The 14,531-nt window shown below is 45.0% G+C and overlaps 1 protein-coding gene and 3 non-coding genes across 4 annotated transcripts in view; all 4 read right to left on the bottom strand.

Moving 5' to 3' along the window:
• Positions 1-1,824: 1,824 nt before the first annotated feature.
• LOC102418972 (Friend virus susceptibility protein 1-like) overlaps positions 1,825-14,531 on the bottom strand; it is a 46,787-nt gene continuing 34,080 nt past the window's right edge. Inside the window, 3 exon segments of the mRNA XM_023748666.1 lie at positions 1,825-2,477; positions 2,479-3,184; positions 12,937-12,976. Of these exon segments, the coding sequence (XP_023604434.1) occupies positions 2,439-2,477; positions 2,479-3,184; positions 12,937-12,976 (785 nt within the window). The 3' untranslated portion in view covers positions 1,825-2,438.
• Positions 3,294-3,384, bottom strand: LOC111824471. The gene has a single exon (XR_002827548.1). It is a non-coding gene; the product is annotated as a small nucleolar RNA SNORD88 (small nucleolar RNA).
• On the bottom strand, positions 10,095-10,186 carry LOC111824469. The gene has a single exon (XR_002827546.1). It is a non-coding gene; the product is annotated as a small nucleolar RNA SNORD88 (small nucleolar RNA).
• On the bottom strand, positions 13,057-13,147 carry LOC111824468. The gene has a single exon (XR_002827545.1). It is a non-coding gene; the product is annotated as a small nucleolar RNA SNORD88 (small nucleolar RNA).

The raw sequence follows: 14,531 nt of genomic DNA, 5'->3' as shown, positions 1-14,531 counted from the left end.
ACGGGGTCCCCTGCCACGGCGCCCATGAGCCTGCCACTCCTACGGGTGAGGCCCTTGGTGTTGGGGTGGGAATAGGAGGGTTCAAGTCCTGAGACTCACCCCTCATGTTCTCCTTGCAGCCACCGTGGTGCCCCTGTTGGCTGGGGCTGTGGCCATGCTGGCGGCGCTCTGCGTAGGGCTGGGCCTGCTGGCCTGGAGACCCGGCTGCCTGCGGGCCTGGGGAGACCCTGTGTGAGCTGTGAAACTGGGCACCCCTTCCCCACTGCTGACCCTGGACCCCAACATGTGTGCTCACCCGCTGCACCAGCTTCCGTGACTTACTGTGTGCGCCTGTGCGTGGGGAGGGAGGTGGGGGAGAAACGGACACACAGGGCTCCAAGGCCTGGAAGTCACAAGTGGTTGTGTGCACATGCGTACATGGCTTGTGCACACATGTAGTTCATGTGTAGATATTTGAACATTTGCATGTGATGGCACATATCTGCACGTTTGACAGGCTCCTATGCACACGTGCAATCTGTATTGGTGTGTGTAGGTGCCTCTAGGGGTACTGATGCGTTTCTCTATATGCATGGTGGCATGTGGTGGTTATGTCGGGATGGTATTAGTAGGTACGACACATGTGGTGTGAGAAACAAGGCTGAGCTTTCTTAGACTCGATACCTAGGGGACAAGTGGCCCCTCCAGCCCCCTAAGCTCCTGGGTGGGATCAGGCCTGTCTTGTATCCGGAGAGCTAAGCCCGGCCCCAAGGCTGCTCAGTACCAAGCCTGAGGCTGTGTGATTTGGGAAACCACTGGCCTCTGTGCTCCCATCTCAGGGCGAGTCAAGACTCAGATGGTAGCACCTCTGAAATTAACCTCCCAGGACCAGCAGAGTAGGTGTGGCCGGACCGTTCTCAGGACTGCCATCTGGCCATTTGAATAAAATGTAAGATTCAGGTCCCAGCCACATCTCAATGGCTCACGGCCACACGTGGCTGGTGGGCCCAGTGGGTCTAGGACCCAGACAGCACTTACGCTCCTGCAGCCACTGCCCTCCCCACCAGCCAGGCATCAGGCTCAAGTGTGTGAACACCCCAGATCAGAACACTGGGGGCGGGGGTGTTGGTGTGTAGCAGGCAGCCACTCAGTGCCCACTACAAATGGCAGAGTTGGAGAATTGGAGGTGGGGTGGGGGGAGAGGTTGTGGGGCTAGAAGTCAATCCCAGCTACCAGGACCCTCCAATGGGGGAAAACAGGGTGCAGAGTCCCCTAGACTGAGAGGAGAAAGCCGGGTCTACCCAATTCCCAGCACGGTGGGCAAGGGACCATGCCCTGGGCTCTGAAGCTAGCCTTGTCACCCCATCACACCCATCGTCTTAGAACAGGCCTTAGAAGAGAGGCAGCCACACCCAGATGCCCTCTGTACTCAGTCCTGGGAGGGACACAGCTTCTTACTTCTCACCCAGGGAAGGGCCGAGTCAGGTTTCCCTGCCCGGCTGCTGGGGGCGGCTCCCAGGGCTTGACGGAGCATAGCTCTCTCAGTAGGGCCCATGGAGACAGGCGTGTCCAGAACCCTGCCCCATGAGGGTTCTGGAAATGGCTCTGCATGGGGGCCGAGTCAGGCACCACAGTTCATATGCAGCGATGCTCACTCCCTACCCCCAGTGGGATTCCTGCTCCCAACACTTAACCCAGACACTGGCCAGAAACCACACATGCAGCTAGAAACACTGGGACTGGCCTGGCAGTCCCTTCCCCAGGTGAGCAAATATCAGGCTGGCTTCAGAAGGGAAAGGCGTTACAAAATAGTCTTAAGAGAAAAACCAAGACAACAGAGAAGAGTGTGCTTAAAACCAAAGTGCTGTATATGCTTCAAGTATTAAGTAAAAACAATGCATTAACAAGTAACAAAAACAGGGCAAACTTCATGTTGTAGGCCATGGGGTCTCCCCGCTGGGCCTGTAGTGCTTTGGGGGCCTGAGGGGTGCCCACCCAACATGCTATTTCAGCTGAGATGTAAGAGGCCTGCTGCGTTCTCTACAGAACCACTGTGGCCAGCCAGTGACACCCATGAGGTAGCTACTTGGGGCAAGGACACCTTATTCTTCTGGGCTCCTCAAAACTAGGTGAGGGTGGCTTGCCCATAAAAAACTCAAGATCAGCCTTAGTCAGTTTGGCTTAGTGAATAGAGCCTGCGGACCGAAGGGTCCCTGGTTCGATTCTGATCAAGGGCACATGCCTGGCTTGCAGGCTGGATCTCCAGTAGGAGGCAACCAATCAATGATTCTCATCATCGATGTTTCTATCTCCATCAATATATATATTAAAAAAATACTCAACTCTTACACCTTAAAAACAAAACAGGTGGGCGGTCCCTCAAGGGACTCTGCATCTCCCTGCCCTGGAAACTAGGGCTCCTAGATAGGGCCCAGAGGCAGGTAAGGAGCCATGGGCTCCTACCCACAGGCCCTGATGGAGTAGCGGGGAGGCGGGGGGCTGCTCCTCCTCCAGCATGTAGGCTGGGAGGCTGCGGCTACGTGTGGCTTCCTTGACGTACAGGTCCAGGAGGACCTTGGTGGACTGCTTGTCCACCCTCTCCTTGAACACGTCACGGCTCAGGAGCCAGCTCAGGAGGTCCCTGAGCTGGTGTCTGCCCTGGACCTCCATCATCACCTCCAGCACTGTCATGCCCTTGACTGGCAGGCTGACCAGCGACAGCTGCATCTCGGAGGACCTGGCCAGCGCCAGCAGGCGCCCACGCAGGCCCTGTGTGAAGGGCATGTCCTCAGGTGTAGGCCATGGTGCCTGCTCAGATGCAGGCTCACGGTAGATCCACTCCAGCATGCTCAGCTGGCGGGCCAGCTGGATGCACTGCTCCATGGTGGTCCAGGACCTGAAGGGCATCTCGGTGACCTCGAAGTGCAGGAAGGATTGCCAGCGCTGGAGCCAGGCCTGCAGTGGCCAGGTGAGTAGCGCCTTGTGGCTGCCCCGCAGACCCTTGTAGAGGCAGTTGAAGATGGTGTTGCTGGTCAGGTCACCCAGCAGTGCCAGCTCCTGGGAATTCAGGGCCAGGGCCAAGCTGCCTTGGTCATATACCTGCAGGATCCAGGCGATCATGTGCTCGTTGGGCTTCTGCTTGAAGTGCTGTGCAATGGCCAGTAGTGGTGCGCCAGCCCCATCATGCTCTCGGCCATGGTCACAGCTGCCCTGGAGGGAAACAGCAGGAAGCCCAAGGGGTGCTACTAAAGGAGCTGCAGGCAGGGACAAAGGTGTGGGAAACAGTTACAGCCTGCAACACCTCCCTGGAGCTGGGGCCCCTCAGACCCTTGGGTGTCAAAGGTCCCAGGGGGCACAGTATCCTCATGAGAGGTCAAAACCCAGTGCTGGACATCATAGGGGCCCCAAGCACAGCCCAACACAGAATGTCTCTGCAGTGCCCCCAGCCCCTCCTTTATAAACCTCCCCTTACCCAATAGTATTACTGTGAAGATTCAACCAATTGAGAAGCAGGCCTGGCTCAGCTAACTGCTCAGCCTTTGCCTTGACCTTAGCATAACTCACACAATCCATGAATGAGGGAGCCTCTTCTGCTCTTACCTAGAGCAATGACCCTTCAACCCCTAGAGCAGTGGTTCTCAACCAGCCTAATGCCACGACCCTTTAATACAGTTCCTCATGTTGTGGTGACCCCCCACCATAAAATTATTTTCGTTACTACTTCATAACCGTAATTTTGCTACTGTTATGAATCGTAATGTAAATATCTGATATGCAGGGTGCATTTTCATTGTTACAAGTTAAACATAATTAAAGCATAGTGATTAATCATAAAAACAATATGTAATTATATATTGTGAAATATTTATTTCTAATTACAAGTAAATGAAATTTTGTCTTGAAGCACGGTGTAGCACATGTAACAGTCTTAACATAACAACAGTAAACTACATTACCACATTTTGCGACAGTATGTGTAAAAAGCCAACATCAGTGCGAAGGTTGAGATTGCTCCTTTCTCACCAGATCAGAAATTCTTGGGGCAGTCTTTGCAAGAGCACAACGAAGAACATCTTCCACAACAAGTCTACTTCTGTATTTAGACTTGATAACCAACAAGCTGGAAAATCCTGTTTCACAAAGATATGTTGTTGGAAATGGAAGAAGAAGGCGCAACACAGTCTCAGACAGAACAGGATATGACTGCAAACACTTGGTCCAGAATTTTGTAACTGGCATTGTAGAGAAATCAGTTCTTGCTGCATCGTTGTTAATAAGTTCAATGAACTCCTCTTGTGCTGTCTCAGGAACATCTTCAACTTTGACTGTGAATGGGCTTCTGGCAAGTGCAAATGGGGTGTTAGGTAGATTTGGAAAGTACAATGAAATTTCGTCTGCAAGCATGTGCAAGTGTTCTTTCACAGAAATTATCATCGTAGTCCTTTTGTCTAGTTCAATGTCATGTTCCTCAAAGAAAGCAGATAAGGTAGGCAACATGTAAATGTTATTTTTATCCAATTTTTTTTGCCAAAGCTGAAGTTTCATTTGGAATGATCGGATCTTTTCAGACAAATCGAGGCATGTTGCATTTGGTCCTTGCAACGATAAATTTAACTCATTCAAGATGGCAAAGATGTCCACCAAGTAAGCTATTTTCTGCAGTTCACTTTTATTGCCGAAAAGTGCTTCGAACTGTGGTCTTGCTTTCTGATTAAAAAATGTTTTGAGTTCATCACGAAGCTCAAAAACACGTTTTAAAATTTTTCCTCTTGACAACCATCTCACTTCAGTGTGAAATAGCAGAGCATTGTTTGGCGCATCCAACTCGTTGCACAGTTGCGAAAACAGTGGACTGTTTAAAGTGCTAGCCTTTACAAAATTGACACAACTTATTACACTTTCCATTACTTCTTGTAACTCTTGTGGCAGCGTCTTCGTTGCTAATATTTGCCAATGAATCATACAGTGAGTTCCGATGACTTTTGGTGACTCATTCAGTACCAAACGTTGAAATCCAGATCGACATCCTAGCATAGCTGGAGCACCATCTGTGCAAACACCACAAACCATTTCCCAAGAGATCTTATGCTCTTTCAGAAATGAATCAACTGTGTCAAATACATCACGTGCAGTAGTTGTTGTTTCAAGAGGTTTGCAAAAAAGAAACTCATCTTTAAAGTCACCATCATTAATATACCTCACGTAAACCAGTAACTGTGAACAGTTTGCAACGTCTGTAGATTCATCAAGCTGGATACTAAATATTGGAAGTGGAGCAGATTTAATTTCCTGGATTACCTGATCAAGAATATCAGCAGACATGTCATCTATTCTTCTGCGGACAGTGTCGTTAGATAAGGAAACTGCACTCAATTTTGTAACAAATTCATCTCCAATCATAACTCGAACAATGTCTTTGGCTGCTGGCAATAGTAAATCCTCAGCAATGGTGTGAGGTTTCATAGCTCTGGCGATTCTGAGTGCCACCAAATATGAAGCTTCAACGGCTGCTACGTTTTGTTTGTGGCACTTGCCAACAGTGTCAAGTCTGGCTTTCTTGAGTCCATCAGCTTTGCTTCTAAAATAGTTGGTATCCTTGCCGACAAAGCTTAGATGCTTGCTATCAAAATGGCGTTTTAGTTTGTTCAGCTCCATAGATTCGGCTGATAGAACTTTACAACAAATAACACATTGCGGTTTCTCAATTCCTGCTGTAATTATTGAGGTAAAACCATACTGTAAAAAATCCTCACTATATTTTCTTTTCTTAATGTTCTTCTCTACACGATCCATTGTCATGGGATGGTTTGCTAATGAAAATAATATATAACAATAGCTTTAATAATACAAAAGATGATACATGGCATAGTTCAGTCAATATAGTTCATTAAAGTATCCTATAATTTACCATTCTGTTTTTTTTTTACATACCTGTTATTATCACAAGGGGGCAGTATTCATAGCAACCACAGCTGAATATAAAAAGACCCATCAGCATCCAGATTAAGTTTCCATGAAACAGATATTTTTGTTTGCAGAACTTGATTTTACAGTACATGATTTTACATTAACCCAATAATTATAATTCATGAAGTGTCGTTTTACCTCCAATACTACTGCTTTCAACACAACAACTGCTTTCTACACAGTACCTGCTCTCTACACGTGTGACTGGTCCGCGTAAGTACATTATGGCGCCAACCCTGTCACATACACCTGTATTTGTACGGGGTGTATGTGATGGGGTTGGCGCGATGATGTCATCACTCCGGGTACTCGTATGTGGGCGTATCTGAATGTCGGCATATCTGCATGTGGGCGGACCCACCTGGAGACGGATAGAGGAGCAGTGTCTCAGTTCCTAAGATCATCGAAAATATGTGTTTTCCGATGGTCTTAGGCGACCCCTGTGAAAGGGTGTTTCAACCCCCAAAGGGGTCACAACCCACAGGTTGAGAACTGCTGCCCTAGAGCAGGGGTGGGCAACCTTTTTGTGAGTGCATGCCAAAACCAGCAAAATCTCTGACTCAAAATTCTTCTGCGTGCCAACCCTAATTTTTTGAGAACATGTTACGCCCACTTGATATCTCTTAAGGTGTACGTATGTGAAGAACCTTGAAGAAATAGTAAAAGTCATTCGAGCGACAAAAACACAGTATATGATGATGAAAAATACATTTATTTTTTAATGTATACATGTACACTGCTAGTCCGACAGAAAACTTTATGACTCCGTTTGATATTATCAGTGGGACTTTTGCTGCTGCATCACTGATGACAGAGATTTTACATCAGGTTTATATTTCGTGACCTTCAGAGATATGCACGAGCTACTACTTTCATCCGTCAGGCTACTCCTATTACGAGACTTAACAAAATTCATCACTGAGAACAAAGATTCACAAGCGTATGTGGATGAAAACATGGAGAGTAACGCTGTCGCCAAGTTTTTTAAACAGAAAAAATTTTCTGGAATGGCATTCCAAGTCCTCAATAGTTCATTTTCGACACTTCTCTCTGGTACTCCTGTCTCTAATCGATTTTTTTCAATGTTTTCCAAGTCAACTCTAAGGTCAATAAACTTCTGCTTCCAAATTGAGCTACTCTGAAATTCAATCAACTGCATTTCAAAGTCAGCCATGTCTATCCGTGAAAACATTTGTAAGTTTAGTTCCTCCAGTTTCATGCTGTCTGGAAACCTCATGAATTTTGCTGTCTCTTCCAGCTCTCTGAATTTCGCAAATCTTGAGAAGAACTGCTCAATAGTTGACTCGATGATGTTTAAAAACAGCTTTTGAAGGCTTTGACAGTCTGTTCTGTCATCTTTTGGGAGGTCTTTGATGTGCCTCTTGAGGTTTGGGAAATATCTAAATCTCTCACCATTCACATCCCTCTTAAAGACTTCCAGTTTCTTTTCAAAAGCCTTTATGTAACCACATATAACATCAAGTGTCTTGCCAGTTCCTTGTAATTTAACATTTAAGTCATTCAAATGTTCACAAAAATCTGCAAAGAACATCAGTTTAGAAACCCACGTGGCGTCAGACAATTCTTGGTAAGAAACATGTTGGTTATTCAAGAAGAGCGTTATCTCGTTTAAGCATTCAACGAATCGTTTCAGAACCAAACCTCGGCTAAGCCATCGAATGTTGTTGTACATTTTCAGTCCTTTATACACAGATTCTACCTCATTCAGTAAAACTTGAAATTGTCTTTTATTTAAAGCCCGAGCAGAAATGTAATTAACAACTTTGGTAACTGTTTGCATCACTTCCTGCAGTTCCTTCAGGCCAGCTTTTGCACATAAAGCCTCCTCATGTATGATGCAATGAAAACCTACCAGTGTATGACCAACTTCTTTCGCAAACAGATTTACAAAACCTGCCTTCTCATCAGTCATGCAAGGAGCACCATCAGTGGTGACGGACACTATTTTTGAAATGTCAATTTGTCGGGAAGAGAATTCGTTTGTAACTGCTTTACATATTTCAGCCCCAGTAGTACGCTCAGGTAGAGTTAGAAGGGCAACCATCTCTTCACATATTTCATCACCTTTACAAAGTCGAGAAAAAATGGCTAGCCTAGATGATGATGTAATGTCTATACTTTCATCAATACAAATAGAAAAAAATTGACATGAAGACAAATCTTTTGTTAATTGTTCAGCAGTATTACTCGCCAACTTAAGTATCCTATCCTTAACTGTTTTCCTGCTCACGGACAAATCTTTAATGCGCTGAATAATCTTTTCTTTTTCTGAGAAATCGTCAAAAAGGAAAGGTGCACATTCTAGCCAAGCTTCTTTAATATACTCTCCATCACTGAGTGGTTTTCCATGTTGGGCAATGACTTTTGAAACTTCAAAACTAGCAGCAACTAAATTGAAACTGGACCTGCCTGAGATGAAGTTCATAAAATTATCAGGCTGTTTTTTTGTTTTGCAGAGTTCACGAGAAATTAATTCTCTTTGTTCCTCTTCGGTTTTACTGCTTATGTTCTTATGAACACTTACAAAATGCCTTGTTACAGAAGATGTTCTGCAAACAACAGTTTCAGAACAGAAAACACATAAGGCTTTGTTGTCTTTCTTAATCACACCAAACTTTTCTGTCCAGTATTTTTGAAATTCTCTAACATCCTTTTCAGCTGAACTACATTGTTTCTTAGCTGGTGGTCCTGACATTCTACACAATCTAGAAGGACAGAAAAAATACATGAGATGATGGTATACGTGAAAAAGGTGAAAGAAGAAAAATAAAATGTCAGTAAGTGATTAATTAGCTTGATCAAACTACTGTACTGCTATAACTTTTTAAAATTAACCCCTAGAGTGCCGGGGATCGTGATCGCCCTCCTCCTGCAGTGTCACTATTAGATGCTAGTAGTTCATTCTTTATTGACAGATGGCACCTAAGTGCAGATTACTTATGATGCCGAATGTCTGTAGTTCTAAAATTCACCACTGGCACTTATCTGCCTAATTTTTTACAGGTACTACAATTTTATGAAATTTTTTTTCCTCAAAACTGATGTAAAATCAGCAAAAATGCCTTGGCAATTTTAGCATAGTTCCTAGGATATTGGTTGGCACTCAAAGGGTTAAAGTAAATAGAAAGAAAAATACTTTGCTATCCCTACAAAATGGGAAGATGGGCGCCATGCAGGGAACAGTAAAGATAAAGCATGTAAAAAAATCACAAAATGTAGAACCTTTATTTATAAATCATAATACATTGTATGCATATCAGTTGTTATTTTTATTTATAAGATTTGGTTTATGGGTAACAACAAAAATGTGACAAAATATTTCCTAAGGAAAATAACAGAATAAAGAAAACATAGACAAATACAGCATAATGTAATAGAAGTACGGTAATTATGTAACTTACTTTTCAGCACAGACGGATACGGTGTGATGATGACGTCACCAGGTTACTGCTGTAGCGCGCACCAAAGAGAAACATAGAAATTTATTCCCCTCTCGTTAGTACCAGTGGGCAAAGGAGAGAGGAGGATTCATTTTTATAGAGTGAAATTTTGAATAAGTAGGTGAGGCGGTTGTCTTGTCAACGAAAACCCACTGCGTCTGAGGCTGAAACCAAAACACTGGTCGGATCTAGGAAGGCAGAGGCATAGAAATTGCTCTTCCCCTCTCTTGTCAATCCATGTCTATGGTCTTTAAGATAACTTGTTATGTAAAAGTATTTATTTATCTAAGATGCACCTACACTGAATTTATCTGAAAAATAAAAAAATCGATACAGTGGGGCCTTGACTTACAAGTTTAATTCCTTCCGAGACTGAGCTCGCTAACTCAAATTACTCTATCAACTCAATGCAAAAAATTGGCCGAGAGACAGCTGGTATCTCAAAAAACTCGTTAGTTGGGACACTCGTAAGTCAAGGCCTCACTGTATTAAGAAAAAAATTGTAAATGGAAGATTATAAGAGAGGGTTTTGCGTGCCAGCAAGTTACTGGCTTGCCATGTTTGGCATGCGTGCCAGGGGTTGCCCACCCCTGCCCTAGAGGAAACACCTGCAGGAAGGAGTGGGGGAGCGGAGGTCAGTGGGGCACAGGGCAACCATGGTCCCCCATCCACACCTCCCAAGAGCCAGGGCCCCTCAGACCCCCAGGTGTCAAAGGTCCTGGGGGGGCACCGTGTCTTCAAGTGAAGTCAGAGCCCAGTGCTAAACATCATAGGGGCCCAAAGCACCCCCATCAGTGTGTTTCTAATCTAATCCCAAGTGCTCCTACATCAGGGGTGGGCAACCCCTGGCATGCACGCCAAACATAGCACGCCAATAACTTTTGCTGGCACTCGAAACCCTCTCTTATAATCATCTTCCATTTATAATTTTTGTGAATATTTGAATGACTTAAATGTTAAATTACAAGGAACTGGCAAGACACTTGATGTTATATGTGGTTACATAAAGGCTTTTGAAAAGAAACTGGAAGTCTTTAAGAGGGATGTGAATGGTGAGAGATTTAGATATTTCCCAAACCTCAAGAGGCACATCAAAGACCTCCCAAAAGATGACAGAACAGACTGTCAGAGCCTTCAAAAGCTGTTTTTAAACATCATCGAGTCAACTATTGAGCAGTTCTTCTCAAGATTTGCGAAATTCAGAGAGCTGGAAGAGACAGCAAAATTCATGAGGTTTCCAGACAGCATGAAACTGGAGGAACTAAACTTACAAATGTTTTCATGGATAGACATGGCTGACTTTGAAATGCAGTTGATTGAATTTCAGAGTAGCTCAATTTGGAAGCAGAAGTTTATTGACCTTAGATTTGACTTGGAAAACATTGAAAAAAATCTATTAGAGACAGGAGTACCAGAGAGAAGTGTCGAAAATGAACTATTGAGGACTTGGAATGCCATTCCAGAAAATTTTTTCTGTTTAAAAAACTTGGCGACAGCGTTACTCTCCATGTTTTCATCCACATACGCTTGTGAATCTTTGTTCTCAGTGATGAATTTTGTTAAGTCTCGTAATAGGAGTAGCCTGACGGATGAAAGTAGTAAGTAGCTCGTGCATATCTCTGAAGGTCACGAAATATAAACCTGATGTAAACTCTGTCATCAGTGATGCAGCAGCAAAAGTCCCACTGATAATATCAAACAGGGTCATAAAGTTTTCTGTCGGACTAGCAGTGTACATGTATACATTAAAAAATAAATGTATTTTTCATCATCATATACTGTGTTTTTGTCGCTTGAAGACTTTTACTATTTCTTCAGGGTTCTTTACATACGTACACCTTAAGAGATATCAAGTGGGCGTAACATGTTCTCAAAAAATTAGGGTTGGCACGCAGAAGAATTTTGAGTCAGAGATTTTGCTGGTTTTGGCATGCACTCACAAAAAGATTGCTCACCCCTGTCCTACATCTACCTCCTTACACATCCCTACCCATCCCATCTCTGCACAGTGGCAGTCACTGCCGGAAGCCGGTCCATCCTTGCTGCTTGACACAGTTGCTGCAGGGAAGAAACATCTGCACAGCATATGTTTCAAGGGACCCCGAGTATATGGCATACTGTTCTTAATATGTTTGCTCCCCTTCTTGGCGCTATGTGTTTTAACCAAGGTCACCTCTCTGAGAAAGGTTGTTTCCCCAGGTAGGGATTTTCCCCTGAAGTTAGGAGGGAATAAAACCGCTTAACTAAGTGCCAGGTGGGTAGTTAATCACTTTAACTACGAACAATCACGGTTGAGCTATATAATCTTTACTCCCTGGAATGGAGATAAGAAACCCCTAACCTTTGGATAGAAATTGATAGGATTAAAATCAACTGGTATAAATACAGATGTAACAAGACAATAAAAGACAGAACTTGGCTGGAGAACCTGGCTATGCTGATCAACTGAAGGCTGCCTCCATGTCATTCCTTCTTCCCCCGACTCCGTCCACACCTTTGGGAACCCCTGGACCTGCTGGGGCTGGACCCCAATAGTCACATGATTCAGGGGTGGATTGGCAGTTTTGGGGGCTGCTCCCTGGCGACTCTGCTGTAAGTCCAGGCCACAGCACCCACACAGGAACCTCCACTGTGGCCAAGCAGGCAAGTCACAGATGACCCCTCAGGTCAAAGTGGCATTAGTGGGGATCAAAACCAAGCTCTTTAGCCCTATCCGGTTTGGCTAAGTGGTTAGAGCCGCCGTGGGCAAACTAGGGCCCGCTTGAAATGACTAAAACTAAAAAAAAAAGAAGACCGTACCCTTTTATGTACTGATGTTTATTTTGAATTTATATTAGTTCACACAAACACTCCATCCATGCTTTTGTTCCGGCCCTCCGGTCCAGTTTAAGAACCCACTGTGGCCCTCGAGTCAAAAAGTTTGCCCACCCCTGGGTTAGATTGTTGGCACATGGACTGAAGAGTCCTGGATTTGACTCTGGTCGAGGGCATGTACCTTGGTTGCAAGCTCAATCCCCAGTCCTGGTCAGGATGCACATGAGAGGCAACGTATTGATGTGTCTCTCCCTCTACCTTACACTCTCTCTCTAAAAAAAAAAAAAAAAAAAAATCAATGGAAAAATACCCTTAGGTGAGGATTAACAACAGCAAAAGCCAACCTCCTTGGTTCTGCCGCCTTAGCTGCAGGGAAGAGGGAAACAGAGAGCACCCCCCATCACCCTGCAGCACCCCAATGTGCATGGAGGTTGCAGAAATAAGGCCCTTTCCCCTTTTCAAAAAGGAGAGCGGCATGGGAAAATCAGTGTCTCTGTACATGCAGGTCCTCAGCTGTGGAACAGGAACAAGCACCCAGCTCACTGGGCTCCTGAGGTCTGAAGGAACAAGTGCAGAGCACTGTGCAGGCTCAGAGTGGGTGCTCAGCACCTCTCATTATACCAACATCACCACAATTTAGGTCTTTTTAACTAAAAATTTGTAACATTAGAACCTTAACATGATTATGGAGTTAATAAGATACTTCTGTTCTTACCAAGAAGGATGAGGGGGCTGTTGACTCCTGGAGGAACCACCTGCAGAAAGGAGTAGGGAGGAAAAGCAGTTAGCGGGTGCAGGGCAACCATGGTCCCCCATCCATCCCTCCCCAGAGTCAGGGTCCCTCAGACCCCTGGGTGTCAAAGATCCCAGGGGGCACCATGTCCTCAGGGGAGGTCAGAGCCCAGTGCTGGACATCATGGGGACCCTAGTCGCCCTCTTCACCCAGGTCCCAGAGCCACATGCCTACAGTCCTAAGGGGACAACACAGACAAGAACTCAAAATTCCAGACAGGAAAAACGACTAATACATGGCCCTGAGCTGCAACAAGGGAACCCCCATCGCCTGCCTTCTGACACTCTATCTCCTCATTGCCACCTCAGTGGCTTATCCCTGGGTGTCACTACTTGTATGACCTGCAGCAACTGACCTAAGCCCCACTGTTGAAAATGGGGATAGATTTGCCTTGTAGACAGGTTGTTGGCAGAATCCACTGAGATGAAGGAGGCCCTTGACTCAGCTCCAAGGTGGATCTGATGAGCACATCCCTGCACGTACTCTGCCCACACCTCAGGCCTCCTTTCACACCCAGCTCCCCAAAGCCTCCAGCTCTGGGCCAGTCCTGCATCGCCATTCCTTGCTTCTTAACCTGGGGAAACAGCTATACCAGAATCTTCTGAATCAGAGAAGTTAAATGCCTGCCATCAGGATCTGGATCTGGTGAGTTCTCAAAAGTACTGAAACAGGGCAAGCACTCCCTATTGTGAGCCACTCTTTAGCAAGCAGAAACTCTTAAATCTGAGTTTTGTGAAGAAATATGCTGTCCACTTGTATGCATATATGCATGGCCCATGAACACAATGGGGTGGTGAGGATTTGGGGGGACGGACAGACAAGGGACAGGCTGGATAGGATCAATGGGGGAAAAAAGGGAACAGGCGTACTGGTTAATAATGCAGATTTTGTAATCAAAACATGGCAATTTCAACAGAAACATCAGGCAAGATCTTTTAACGTGTCTTTAACTGGTTTTGAAGTGTGTAATGGTGGGTCATCATGAAGCAAAATTACTTTGCCGTATGTTCTGGCCCATTTTGGTCGTTTTATGATCAAAGCGTGGTTCAAATTGATTATTTGCTGTCGGCAGCGATCAGTATTAAGCTTCACCTGATTTTAGAAGCTCATAATACACCACACCTTCCTGATCCCACCAAATGCAGAGCATTGTCTTCTTTCCAAAGCAATTTGGCCTTGCATCGATGCTGATGGTTGACCTGAATCAACCCATGATTTTGTACAAAATAAATCCACTTTTCACTGCCGGTCACAATTCAATGCAAAAAAGACTTTCTTTCTTGCCGCTGAAGCAGCATTTTACTGATGACTTTTCTGTTTTCCATTTGTCTTTCGTTCAGTTAATGTGGGACCCATTTTCCTTCCTTTAAAAGCTTTCTCATTGTTTGTAAACAATCGGAAATTGTTTGCTGAGCAACATCTAATCTTTCTCCAAGTTGTTTTTGAGTTTGACACGCATCTTCATCCCACTAAGGCTTGTAATTGTTGGTCTTCAAACTTTTTTGGTTGACCTGGGT

The sequence above is a fragment of the Myotis lucifugus genome, unplaced genomic scaffold, assembly GCF_000147115.1.
Source record: "Myotis lucifugus unplaced genomic scaffold, Myoluc2.0 scaffold_1634, whole genome shotgun sequence".
Lineage (NCBI taxonomy): Eukaryota > Metazoa > Chordata > Mammalia > Chiroptera > Vespertilionidae > Myotis > Myotis lucifugus.
Note: the sequence above shows the minus strand (reverse complement) of the source record. Positions and strands in the feature narration are given on the sequence as shown.